The sequence below is a fragment of the Hyla sarda genome, chromosome 1 (genome assembly GCF_029499605.1).
Source record: "Hyla sarda isolate aHylSar1 chromosome 1, aHylSar1.hap1, whole genome shotgun sequence".
Lineage (NCBI taxonomy): Eukaryota > Metazoa > Chordata > Amphibia > Anura > Hylidae > Hyla > Hyla sarda.
Genome location: NC_079189.1, coordinates 416304457 through 416317181, shown reverse-complemented (window position 1 = coordinate 416317181; position 12725 = coordinate 416304457). Strand labels below are relative to the sequence as shown.

Below are 12725 nucleotides of genomic sequence, written 5' to 3'. Positions count from 1 at the left end.
GTTATTATTTTTTAATAGAAGTAATTTACAAATCTTTAATTTTATGGCACCATCTGATATGAAGACATTTTTTTTCCACCATAGTTCCCCTTTTAAAGGGAAACTGACAGCAGGTTAACTCTCACTAAACCTGATACACAGCATTATAGTGCAGGTGAACAGGATTAAAATCCTGTATTACTCACCTGTTGCGGTGCTGCCATATGGATTATGCATACCCAGCCTACCTTCAAAAGGTGTCCATGGCCTTTAACCACTTGGACAGCCTTAAAATGTATATGCATGTGTAGTAGGATGGTAAGTGTAAGCAATAAAAAAAATAAACTTCCTCCATGCACTTACAGATTATAGCAATGTAATTCTACATAGATTTTCTCATTTTCAGGTTGGCCAGAGAATTTTGTTTGGATGCAAATCTCCAATGTGTCTCAGAACTTGAGAAGGTATTTCTTCATTTCACTATATCGCTAAATGTTTCATAGGTCTCATTGGAGAATCCTTGTACAAATTGTGTATAGATAAAATCTATTATAGCCCAGAATTATCATGTGTCTACAAAGAAAACTGTCTATGTTGGCAATAAACCAATCACATTTTGTGTTCTTCACTTGAAAAGTTAAAGCTGTGCTGCTATGGGCTAAATAGACAGTCCCCCCCTTTAGTTTGAATAGATCTGCCCCTATTGGGGAGATTTATCAAAACCTGTGCAAAGTAAAGGTTGCCCATAGCAACCAATCAGATTGCGGCTTTCATTTTGCAGAGGCCTTGTTAAAAATTAAAGAAGCAATCTGATTGGTTGCTATGGGCAAGCTTTACTTTGCCCAGGTTTTGATAAATCTCCCCCTATGTGTTCCCACAGGACTGCTTCATTTACAGTTATTGAGCCGCACATGACAGAACTGGACAAATGACTGTAAACAGATATCTCTAATACTAAGGAGCTTATACAGAACTTATACATTTTTCAAATCTAACTTTTCATTATACCAAAGATTATCTATATTTACTAGAACTTTTAACTTGAAAAATTCTATTTTCACATTCTTATTATGGGGTATTGAGTGCAGAATGATGGTGAAAAAATGGTGTTCAGCTTTCTGAGCATCTTCTTCATTTTTTGTGTAATGGCCATTTTATAAATACATTTGAATTAAGTTTAGAGGTTAACAGAAAATTTCTCCCAACAGATACAGTGTATGCTGCAAGACATTGGCGCAAATATTGCAACACCACTATCTTCAGCCAGAGAAAGCCATAAAGGTAAATTTGTCATTCTTAAAGAAGCTTCAGTAGTCCGTGATACCATTCACATATATGACAAAGTGGACTGATGGAAAGGCGGCCTTTAGTTTTCTTAGGCTCGGTGTACACAGCGTTTATAGCCTTCAGTGAGGACTACTCCCAGATGTATTCTGCCAATAGGCATACGGTGGGATGTATCATTGGTTTCTTTCTGGGAGCCAATGCTTTTCCTTTTCCATCCAGAGTAGCGACAGTACAGACAGTTACCTGATACATATTTAGCATTAAAGGGGTTTACCAATTACAAAATAAATTGCAAGGGGCAGGGATTGGGTGGGGAAATAAACTATACTCACCTCTCCTTTCACTCCCAATCCCACTCCACTACTCCTTTGGAGCCTCCAAAGGCAGTGCCATGATAATGTTCCATATACTTTGCACAGGACTACTGCCGTCAGCGATCATATGTACGAGGAATTGCTTGTGGCTGCTAAGGCCAGTGACTGGTTGTAGCATCCTGTGCAGCAGCCCCATGGCATTTTTTTGTAATTGTAAGCTCCCTTTAATGCTAAATATGTATTAGGTGGCTGTCTGTTGGCCCCTCCAGAGCTCCCTGCTGAGTGACAGCCAACTGTGTTTGAGCATATTGTCGCAAATTTGTTTCAGACACATTTATCAACCCGTTTGCCAGCAGTATTTGACAACGTCACCAGTTGTGAGTCTTCATAAATGTCATGTTTTTCTTGACAATTTAATCATATTTATGCTTAAGTGCCTTGGCTTTAGGCATAACCTTTGCTTAAAGTGGACCAACTTGAGGGCGGTCTGTTTTTTCCACAACAATCCGTAAGAGCACATGACACACCAAATTCACAATTTAATAAAGCAGAGGTTGATAAATCTCACATTAATCACCATACTTGCCATTTGATGGCATTAAGTGCGCTGTCACACAAAACCTTGCAATCTTAGTAAATCTGGACCAGAGGGTAGAGGGATTAAGCAAGTGATAGATTTGTAGAGATGAGGTCCAATATAATTCAACACAAGCAGCACTTTATGATCTCCTAACCTGACTTTGAACTCTTCGTTGTATGGTGGTTTGTTAATTTGTGTCCTGACTTATCTTTCTGCAGTGAAGACTTCATTTAATGAAGAGCCCATTAAGGAGCTAGAGCAATGGATTGATAAGTACACAGCTCAGCTACCTCCTCTCTCCAGCTTTATTCTACCTGTACGTTCTACACAGACCTGTTATTAAAGACTATGCTTTGCCATCCCTATATCCATATACTTTTCTACTTGGGTTTTTTGTAATAGACTAACCATTTTTTTTTCTCTTATCTAGTCTGGAGGCAAGGCCAGTGCATCACTACATGTTGCCAGAGCAGTGTGTCGAAGAGCAGAAAGAGTGTAAGTCAGTTCTTTTGTATCAACCTATTCTTTCTATATAAGGGCCCATGCACACTGAGGGTGCGTTCACACGGGCGTATTTGTCAGCGGATCTGCAGCTGCGGATCCGCTTACAAAGGCCCCTAAAGTGCTGCCCTCTTTGTGCCTGCGAATAGCTGCAATCCGCCGCTACCAGCAGAAACACTGTGAAGTGCGAGTCGCAGTGTATCTGCAAATCGCGGCCGCTCCCCCGGCTCCCTGAGCTACACAGAGAGCGGCCGCGATGTGTGCGAGTACACTGCAGGGTAACTCGCACATCGCAGTGTTTCTGCTGGTAGCGGCGGATTGCAGCTATTCGCAGGCACAAAGAGGGCAGCACTTTAGGGGCCTTTGTCAGCGCTGACAAATACGCCCGTGTTAATGCACCCTAAAGATATATTCTGCTTCGAATTATTCCAAACAGGATTCCACTTGCAGCAACCCTTCATTGTTTTCAATAGGGTTCTGCTGCTCTGTGGAAGTTGATAGTGAAGCTTCCTAGGCAGATCCAGATTCCGCCGAAAGAATGAACACACTCTTTTTAGAATTAGCCAAGAACTGCATTGCAGTCAATGGGACCGTGTTTACTGCCTGCTTGGCTATTAAAGGGGTACTCGGCTGGAAATTTATTTATTTATTTTTATGAACTGGTGCCAGAAAGTTAAACAGATTTGTAAATTACTTCTATTTAAAAATCTTAATCCTTCCAGTACTTATCAGCTGCTATATGCTCCACAGGAAGTTCTTTCCTTTTTGAATTTCCTTTGTCTGGCCACAGTGCTTTCTGCTGACACCTCTGTTCATGTCAGGAACTGTTGAACACCAGTTGATTTAAGAAAAAAAAAAATAATAATTCCAGTGGAGGACCCCTTTAACCCGAGGAGGTACTTCGCACACCAGGACATACATTTACGTCCTGTACATGACCGCGAGCATCGGAGCGGTGCTTGTGTCATGTACTGCAGGTCCCAGCTGCTATCAGTAGCCGGAGACCTGCCGGCAATGGCGGACATCAGCGATCACACTGATGTCCACTATTAACCCCTCAGATGCAGTTATCAATACAGATCACAGCATCTGTGGCAAAGCGCATGTTTAAATGGGCGACCGGATCACCCGTGGCGCTGCCGCAATGATCCGTTCATTTAAATTTCTTGGCTGGAGGTCCCCTCACCTGTCTCCTGGGGTCTACTGCTGTGGTCTGAGTGAGCAGACCAAAGCAGAAGATTGCTGATAACACTGATCATTGCTTTATCCTATGCATAGCACTGAACAGTATTAGCAATAAATAGATATAGATAGTCCCCTATGAGGACATAAAGTGTATAAAAAATAAAAAAAGTGAAAAATCCCCTCCCTCAATAAAAATGTAAATTGTCCCTTTTTCCCATTTTACTCCCGAAAAGCATAAAAAAAATAACAAACATATTTGGTATCGCCGCATGCGCAAATGTCTGAACTATCAAAATAAAATGTTAACGATCCTGTATAGTGAACGGCATTAACGTAAAAAATAAAAATAAAAAGTCCAAAATTGCCTTTTGTCACTACTTATTCAAAAATATACGCAAATGTGGTATCAATAAAAAGTACAGATCGCAGCGCAAAAAAATTAGTCATACACCCCTGTTTACAGAAAAATGAAAACGTTATAGGTGGTCAAAATAGGGCGATTTTAAACATACTGATTTTGTACAAAAAGTTTTTTTTTAAAAGCAGTACAGTATTAGAAAAGTATGTAAAGATGGGTATCATTTTAATCATATTGAATAAAGAGTATAAAGAATACATGACACTTACCGTAACGTATACAGTGTGAAAACAAAACCCTCCAAAATTTGCAAAATTGGGGTTTTCATTTAATATTTGTTCACTAAAAAAAAAATTTTGCCGTACATTTTATGGTAAAATGAGGTGTCATTACAAAGTCCAATTGGTCATGCAAAAATCAAGCTCATATGGGAGTGTTGATGGAAATATAAAAGTTATTGATTTTAGAAGGTGAGGAGGAAAAAATTTAAATGCAAAAATAAAATAAGCATGATCCTTAAAGGGGTACTCCGGTAAAAAAAAATTTTTTTTTTAAATCAACTGGTGCCAGAAAGTTAGAGAGATTTGTAAATTACTTCTATTAAAAAAATCTTAATTCTTCCTGTACTTATTAGCTGCTGAATACTACAGTGGCAATTCTTTTCAGTTTGAAACACAGAGCTGTCTGCTGACATCATGAGCACAGTGCTCTCTGCTGACATCTCTGTCCATTTTTAGGAACTGTCCAGGGTAAAAGGAAATCCCCATAGCAAACATATGCTGTTCTGGACAGTTCATAAAATGGACAGAGATGTCAGCAGAGAGCACAGTGCTCATGATGTCAGCAGACAGTTCTGTGTTTCAAAAAGAAAAATAATTTCCGCTGTAGTATTCAACAACTAATAAGTACAGGAAGGATTAAGATTTGTTTAATAGAAGTAATTTACAAATCTGTTTAACTTTCTGGCACCAGTTGATTTTAAAAAAAAAAAAAAGAAAGTTTTTCACCGGAGTACCCCTTTAAGGTCAAAATGGACTTGCCCCTTAAGGGGTTAAGCACAGATTCCACCTTAGTGTGCATGGGCCCTCAGTGTGACCATCACAACTAGCCACTTGCTGTGGTTTATTATATCTCTTAGCTGTAAATTAATCACTAAACAACATTTTTTCTTATTCTAGAACTTTTAAGTTACTGCAAACTGGGGAGGCAGATTCAGATGTTGGAAAATACTTGAACAGGTATATGCAAAAAAAAGTCTTTAAAATGCTAAACAGCCTCAAATATATTGGCTTTCAGCAGTGCACAGAGCACATGGGACTATTATCCCACGCACTATTGTATACATGCTCAAAAGATTCGTTTATTCTTGGCTCCACCAGCAATAATTAGGTCTATGGGACAATCTCACTTCTGGAAAAACAATATTCCCCTCAGTTGAGATGTTTATCAGCTGTATATCTTTCATTAAAATATGCAGATTTAAATGAGCACAGTCATAAAAAAAAAATAAAAAAAATAGATATTTCAGAGACATAGTTTTGTGTGCTCTGGGGTCTAAGTCTTCACACTGACATCAATAGAAGGAGATGGGAGAAGTGCATGCCCAGTGCAATAGACACAGAGCTAGAAGAAGCGTTCAGACCCCAACCGATCAAATGTCCCTATTTCTCAGTCACTCTTCATTGGGGGACACCCAGGGGTCAAGTCCTGGGGGGGGGGGGGGGGGAAAGTGTGGGAACTCACCCAAGATATCCACTCAAGGGCTGGTCCTGCAGGACTCCAGCTAATGGGAATAGTGTTCCTGCTGTGGAAAAAGTGCAGGCACTAAGTTCCCACGCGTTCCTGCAGGGCTTGAGCCTTGGGGACACCTATACTGATGGGTATATGCTCTTGCCACTAGGCGGCGCTGACACTAGGAAAAGAAATCTGCTCCTCCCTGGCAGGATATACCCGCCCACTGGAAGTGAGGTAATCAGTTTTAGCTAGTGTTAGTAGGAGGCAAGACACAGGTCTGGGAGCTCCCCAGACCTGGTCCTTTTTTATTATTTTCTAGTAAGGGCTGTTATTTTTTTTCTCCCTTTTGTTTCCCTTTTTCAGGTGGGGGTTCATGAGCATGGTGCTACCTGTTCCCCCATATGCGACAAAGGGGCACAGACATAGAGTATGTGTACTGTCAATCCCTTCAAGCCAACGGCCAGCGCCTTGAGGTTGTACCCTGGGTCCGGGTCCCCCACTGCCCCTGCTCGCCCCCCTATCTTAGTCTGTTATTAAGCAGCGTGGCCATAAGCTGGTTGAAGACGCCTGGATGAGTATGTTGGTGAGTATGTAACGTCCTCCCCTTCTGTACTCCGCTAGGTTTTCCCCATCCTGAGGTCCCTTTTCCCCAGCACCAGCTCCTCAGCTGCCATTACACATGGCTGTGCTGGGCTAACCTTGTGGCCTCCTGGTCATGCTACACGCTACCGGCAGCCCCATCTACAGCAGTCCTTAACACCCCCCCCCCCCCCCCCAACACACACACACTTTTACCCTGACAGGGGTTAATCCTAAGGATTATTGGATTAATGGGGATTGTCGTCGGGGGATATCCCTGACCTTTTTTATTGGGGCTCTTGGGTGTGAGGGCTCGGCGGGTTGTGCGGTGGCTCATTCTCTCGCCGCATAGCGGTACAGTACATATATAGACAGCCCGCTCTGCTCCTAAGACGGCTGCCTTTTTCGCTTCACGCACTTTCACTTTCATCAACGCCTTTATGCACCTCTCATGCTCCGCCCCTCTCCCTCACCTTGTTCCCGGGGCGACAGGAGGCCGAGCAATTGGACGACGGGTCCCGCAGTATGGCTCCGGCATCTCCCCACAGCGTGCGTGATATCTGCTGCTCCCTGTTTGGTCGTGACTGGGCACGCTGCAGGGGTCGGGGGAGCTCAGTCGGCAGTTCTCTGCCTCTCCCGGGGGTCCGGCAGGTTCTGGCCTCGGGGTTCCTGCGCTCTTTATTTACAATAAAATAAAAATCTTAGTTTCTCAGTCAATGTTCTTACCCCCTTCTTGTGGCCATTCAGGAGATTGCAGCCCCTATTTTCTGGTCCCTTGTTTGGCTTTCCCCTGTGGCAGCAGACAGCTATTGCAGTCTTTTGATGTCTGCTTTTTACCCGTTTAATCTTGCTGGGTTTCCGGTCTGGGGGCCATATATTAAATGTTATTTTTGGGGTCCGCTTTAATATTTGCTTCTGCCACCCTGTTATCACCTGAAGAGGCAAACTGTCTCTTCGCCATCTTAGGGATATTGTGCGTGGCATTTCTCCCATGTTGTCTGCCGCGCCCACAGACTTATTCCAGACCCTTCCTCAGGGCGAGACACTGGTGGAATGCCCCTGCAGATGCATCCGGATCCTTGACCTTAGCTGAAGGTTTTTCATTCTCTTGTGTCTTTATTCCCGGGAGGGTGCTGGGAAATCTTAGTGGTATCAATTTTCTCCCACAGGGCCTTATAGGTCTTCGGAATCTGTGGCTAGTGTGCTGGACCCTCCACTTCTAGTGCAAGGTTTTCAAGCACGTGTTCCTACTTGGACATGGACTGGACCCAATGGTTTCTTCTGCCGCCATTCACTCATCACATGGCTGCCGCAGCCACGGCTGGAATTACGGCTCCCCACTGCTAACAAGTGGTGTCCGAAGGAGTGACCTGGCGTCTACAATGGATTTTGTGCAGGTCGACGGGGATATAATCCACGGTTCATTAGCCTCCCCTGATCTCCCAAGATGGCGGGGATACTATCCATGGCCCCAGGCCTCCCGCCCCTCGATATGTGACAATAGGTGTGCTTTGGGTGTTCTCTATTGATAAGCCAGACTGTTGTCTGCTCGGATTATGCCGCCACCGGTCTCCCATGATGGGGCTGCCGTGTGCTTGGCTGGAGTTCCTGTACCCCTCTTCTAATGTGAGGAGTTCAGAAGGGTGTTGTTTTAGGTACAAGGGGACACTGTGCCAGTAAGCTGGACAGTGGTCTTCATGGTCTCCTACACCTCTAGGTTGCCCTTCAGGAGTTACGGTCCCACTGCTATGGCACGGTGTCCGAAGTGACCCTACGTGTCCTATCGACCCCATTTCAGGGTGACAAGGATGCACTCCAGGGCTCCTCAACCTCCCCTGATCTTCTAGGGTGACGGGGATTCTATCCACTGGGCTGCCATGTGCTTGGTGGACTTTCCCGTACCTTTCTGGGTGGGAAGACTCTGGACGAGGGTTCCTGCAAGTGCACAGGGATGATGCCACCCCGATGGGGTGTTCCTCTCAACGCTGTTGGTTGATACACGCGCGCGCGTCTGCGTCTTCCTTGCATTTGTAGTCACGTCTTTGCATCTTTGCCCTGCTCCAGTGTCCAGGATTCCTATCCCTCTGTGGACACAAATTGGCTCCTCGATATGTTCTCGCAAATTGGCCCTTTGATATGTTCTTGAGTTCCTGGGGACTTCGTCCACCCCGTACTTTGTCCGTTGCCGCATGGCTGCTTGTCCCTGCTCCTACAGTGCCTGGTGCACTTTAACAATTCTCCTTGGATCAGGGGGCTTGGCATGACCAGTGCCAGAGTTTCATCTCTACCACTCCTTGTTTTCTCCTCCACTAGGGGGACTATTTCACTGGTCGCTTTTTACTGCAGAGATGGAGTCATCTCTCTTCCCACTTTAGAGAAGGGATATCTGGCTGGGCACTAGTTTTTCACTGAGAGCATTCAGTAGAGATTTTCGCTGTCTCTGCCTGTGCGCTTACTGCCCCCTATTGCAGCCTGGCTCTCTTTCTGTTTCTTGGTTATCTACTGCTGCTCAGGCAGCCTTGGCACTCCCCTCTGTTGGAGGGGTTTCTGCTATCATGTGTGGCTTGGTGACATCTGGGCTAGCCTCTGTCTGTCATTTGGGTCCTGCCATTGCTCTCCTACCCTCTCTGCACAATCTCTCTGGTAGGGTTTGTTCCTCCATCCCTTGATGGTGTCAGTAGCGCTACACTGACTCCACAGTTTGAGTTACCTTTATGTGCCCAGAGCCTGGGAGTCCCAGCCGGGTTCCCTTTTGTTCCCCCTCCATTCCCATCCTGACAGGTTGTTGCTTCGGAGTGCTCTGGTCTGCTCGGACTCAGGACTGGTTGGTCTCCTTGTCTTGGCCACTATCCTGGGACACTGTGGCATGCCTTATTCTCTAGGTCGGCCCTCCTGGTTCTTTGGGCCTTAGTGATGGTTGAGGTCTCGTGCATGCGTATCGGTCCTGCCCAGATTTCTCTGCGGTTATGGGGCGGTCTTTCTGTACTGCACAGATCTTTGTCACCTGGAGCATTTTGTGGACGTTGTGTTTCCTTACCCTTCGGGTGTAAGTCTTCCGGGAGACTCGAACCTCCAATTCCCAGTTTGGTCGCTCTGGTGTTCCAGATACTCCTTTTCAGGGTCTTCTGCTTCTTTCTTGGCTGTCTATTCTTCCTTGTCCATCTTCCAGGTGACTCAGGAACCTTTATTTCCATGTCTGTTGCTCTGGTTCTCCAGGATGACCCTTTTCTGGACATTTTGCTTCTTCATGGCCATTATTCCCTTCCATCTTTGCGGGTCCATGTTCTCTCGAAATGGAGGGCGTTCCGGTAATCTGGATTACACCAATTGAGCTATGTCATCTCCCAGGTGCTCGCGGTGGGCTCCTGGATATTGGTTTTGGGTCTGCAGATGTTCAGATCTTCTGCACCAGGCCTCTCTAGAGCAATTTTCCATTATAATTTCCCTGCCCGGCTAACCCTCTGTCTGGTTCTGTGTTCCTTGATTTCCTACCTCCTGCCGGGACGGGTCCAGCCCCTCTGGCTTCCTAGTCGACTTTTTCTGATCTCTCCAGGACCGTTGGTTTAGAGTCCCTGTCTATCTCCATGGCTGGGGGATTTTCCGGGAGCTCTGTTTCTAGGCCTCTGTCTTCTCTGGCCTGGGGTCTTGTCAGCAGGCCTTACGGACAAGTGGGTTTGGTCTCGGGACTGATTCCCTTTTGCTAGTGGTGGCTATTCCCACCCTAGGGGACTGCTTTGGTACGTACCATCAGTATAGGTGTCCCCCAATGGTTTTTTTTTTTTTTTATACTCTCCATAAAATATCTCTCGTAGCCTTCAGTAGGGGACACCGCACCCACTTTTTCCTCCTGATGTTCTTTTCCAGTTTTTTTTATCCGGGATTCTTTTTTACGGTCCTTCCGACATATTTCTTTGTTGGCTTCTCCTACTGCTTTGTGACAAAACTGATTACCTCACTTCCAGGGGGCAGGTATATCCGCCAGGGAGGAGCTGACTCTTTTTTTTCCTAGTATCAGCGCCTCCTAGTGACAAGAGCATATACCAATCATTAAAAGGTGTCCCTCAATGGCTACGAGAGATTTTACAGCGAGTACAAAATGTTTTTTCTAATGACAGGTACAATTTAAGAAGAGCATGCTTATTTATGAAGAAGCGGAGGTGGGGGCACTAATTGTGTTTATGCCATAGCTGTTGCACATAATTTGTGTATGGCAAGCCAGAGGGGCCCACATAATCTACTGCGCATGCTCAGAGCTGTGGGGATAGTGCGCTCACTGGCTCGTCAATCACATCTCAGTAGGTGTGATTATTGCAGTGTGACTAATTCCTCAGAGCTGATCCCACCCTGATGTCTAGTTATGGGGTATTAGCATACCAAGCAGGACAGTACAGAAAATTTACTTTTTTTTTAAGACACTGTGGGATTGGGTATAACTCTCTAGGACATAGCCAGCACAGTATAATCAGAGGTATGTGCTGTCTTTCTGATGACAAGTTCCCTCTAAGGCCTCGTTCACACGGTGGATAAATGCATACTTCCGCTGGAAAGGTCCGCACGGAGTCTCATTTAATTAAAATGGGATTCTGCTGCTCTGTGCAGACTGCGGAATTTCTGTGCCAGATATTTCCAGTACGAAAATTCCTTTGTGCGTGTCTGCACAAAGAATGAACACGTTCATTCTTTGTGCGGACTCCATACGGAATGCATAGCTGTCTTGAGACAGCGCATTCCGTTGCAGTCCTAGTGCCGACAAACTCTGCCGGCGCCCCGCATGCAATGTCTGCACACAGAGATTTTCCATGCGGACATTCCGCCATGTGAACGAGGCCTAAGAGAGACTTTCGATTTCTGCTCTGTATAGTAATAACCACTCCCTTACCTTGCTCCCCTTCCCATATTTAAGACCTCTGCTTCCTGCTACTCTGTGTTTAAAATGCTGGCTTCAAAAGGGATGCTGTATGTTTCTGTCCTTGGAGGTATAAGTTAAAAAAGTATTCCCAGCCATATGTCTCTGTATAGCCACACTGTGGCATATGTCGGCAGGCAAAAAAATAAATGCCACGCGGTATACATTGTTCTGCAGTGGTTCACTCTAGAGGAGAGTGGCATGCTATGCTTTACTATACAGAAAAAATTCACAGCACATAGCATCTTGACAGCCTAAAATAACACACTTGCCCTATCAGTGCACAGTACTTGGGGCATAAGGAGATGCATGCAATCTGCACACACTGTCTGTACCAGACGATTTGCATACAAAATAGAACTCTGCTCATGGTGGCATTTTTCTCTCTGCAATTGTATCAAGAGATTTTTTTGTATTGGCTCCACAGTTTAAAAAGGGGTACTCTGGTGGAAAACTTTTTTTTTTTTTAAATCAACTGATGCCAGAAAGTTAAACAGATTTGTAAATGACTTCTATTAAATCTTAATCCTTCTAGTACTTATTAGCTGCTGAATACTACAGAGGAAATTCTTTTCTTTTTGGAACACAGAACTCTCTGCTGACATCTGTCCATTTCAGGAACTGTCCAGAGTAGGAAAAAAATCCTCATAGCAAACATATCCTGCTCTTGACAGTTCCTAAAATGGACAAAGATGTCAGCAGAGAGCACTGTGTTCCAAAAAGAATTTCCTCTGTAGTATTCAGCAGCTAATAACTACTGGAAGGATTAAGATTTTTTTTAATAAAAGTAATTTACAAATCTGTTTAACTTTCGAGCTCCCAGTTGATAAAAAAAAAAAAAAAATTATTCCACCGGAGTAGCCCTTTAAAAAGGTCAGTGTGACTCTGTTTTATCCAATAGTAATGTCTGGTAAGGGACTGTCACTTGGGCAACTTCTCCAATAGAGAATACACTAGTTTATCAGTGGGTTGTTTTATTAACTTTTATAAAATATTTACAATAAACTCTTTTTTCAGGCTGAGTGATTACCTTTTCACATTGGCAAGATATGCAGCCAAGTCAGAAGGCAGAACTGAGACCATCTACACCCGAATGTACCCATGAGGAATTAGAATACCCATGAAGCTTGGAGTGAGAAGACAATACACTAGTTACACAAGACTCGTGTAGCTCAGTCTTAATAGGCCAACATCTTTAAGCACATCTTATATTAAAAACTACTCTTACCTGAATAGGTCTCTTAGCAGGTAATTGGAAAAAATAGCTGCAGGGACAGCAAAGCTTTCTTTAGTAGAAACATA

At 44.4% G+C, this 12725-nt stretch overlaps 1 protein-coding gene across 3 annotated transcripts in view; it reads left to right on the top strand.

Annotated features, from left to right (window-relative positions):
- Positions 1-12629, top strand: part of MMAB (metabolism of cobalamin associated B) — a 28650-nt gene extending 16021 nt beyond the window's left edge. For all 3 annotated transcript variants that reach the window (XM_056528856.1, XM_056528855.1, XM_056528857.1), the window contains 6 exons: positions 386-443; positions 1188-1260; positions 2379-2476; positions 2591-2655; positions 5383-5442; positions 12441-12629. In XM_056528856.1, the coding sequence (XP_056384831.1) occupies positions 386-443; positions 1188-1260; positions 2379-2476; positions 2591-2655; positions 5383-5442; positions 12441-12528 (442 nt within the window). In that variant the 3' untranslated portion in view covers positions 12529-12629. The remainder of the gene's footprint in view (positions 1-385; positions 444-1187; positions 1261-2378; positions 2477-2590; positions 2656-5382; positions 5443-12440) is intronic.
- The last annotated feature ends 96 nt before the right edge of the window (positions 12630-12725 follow it).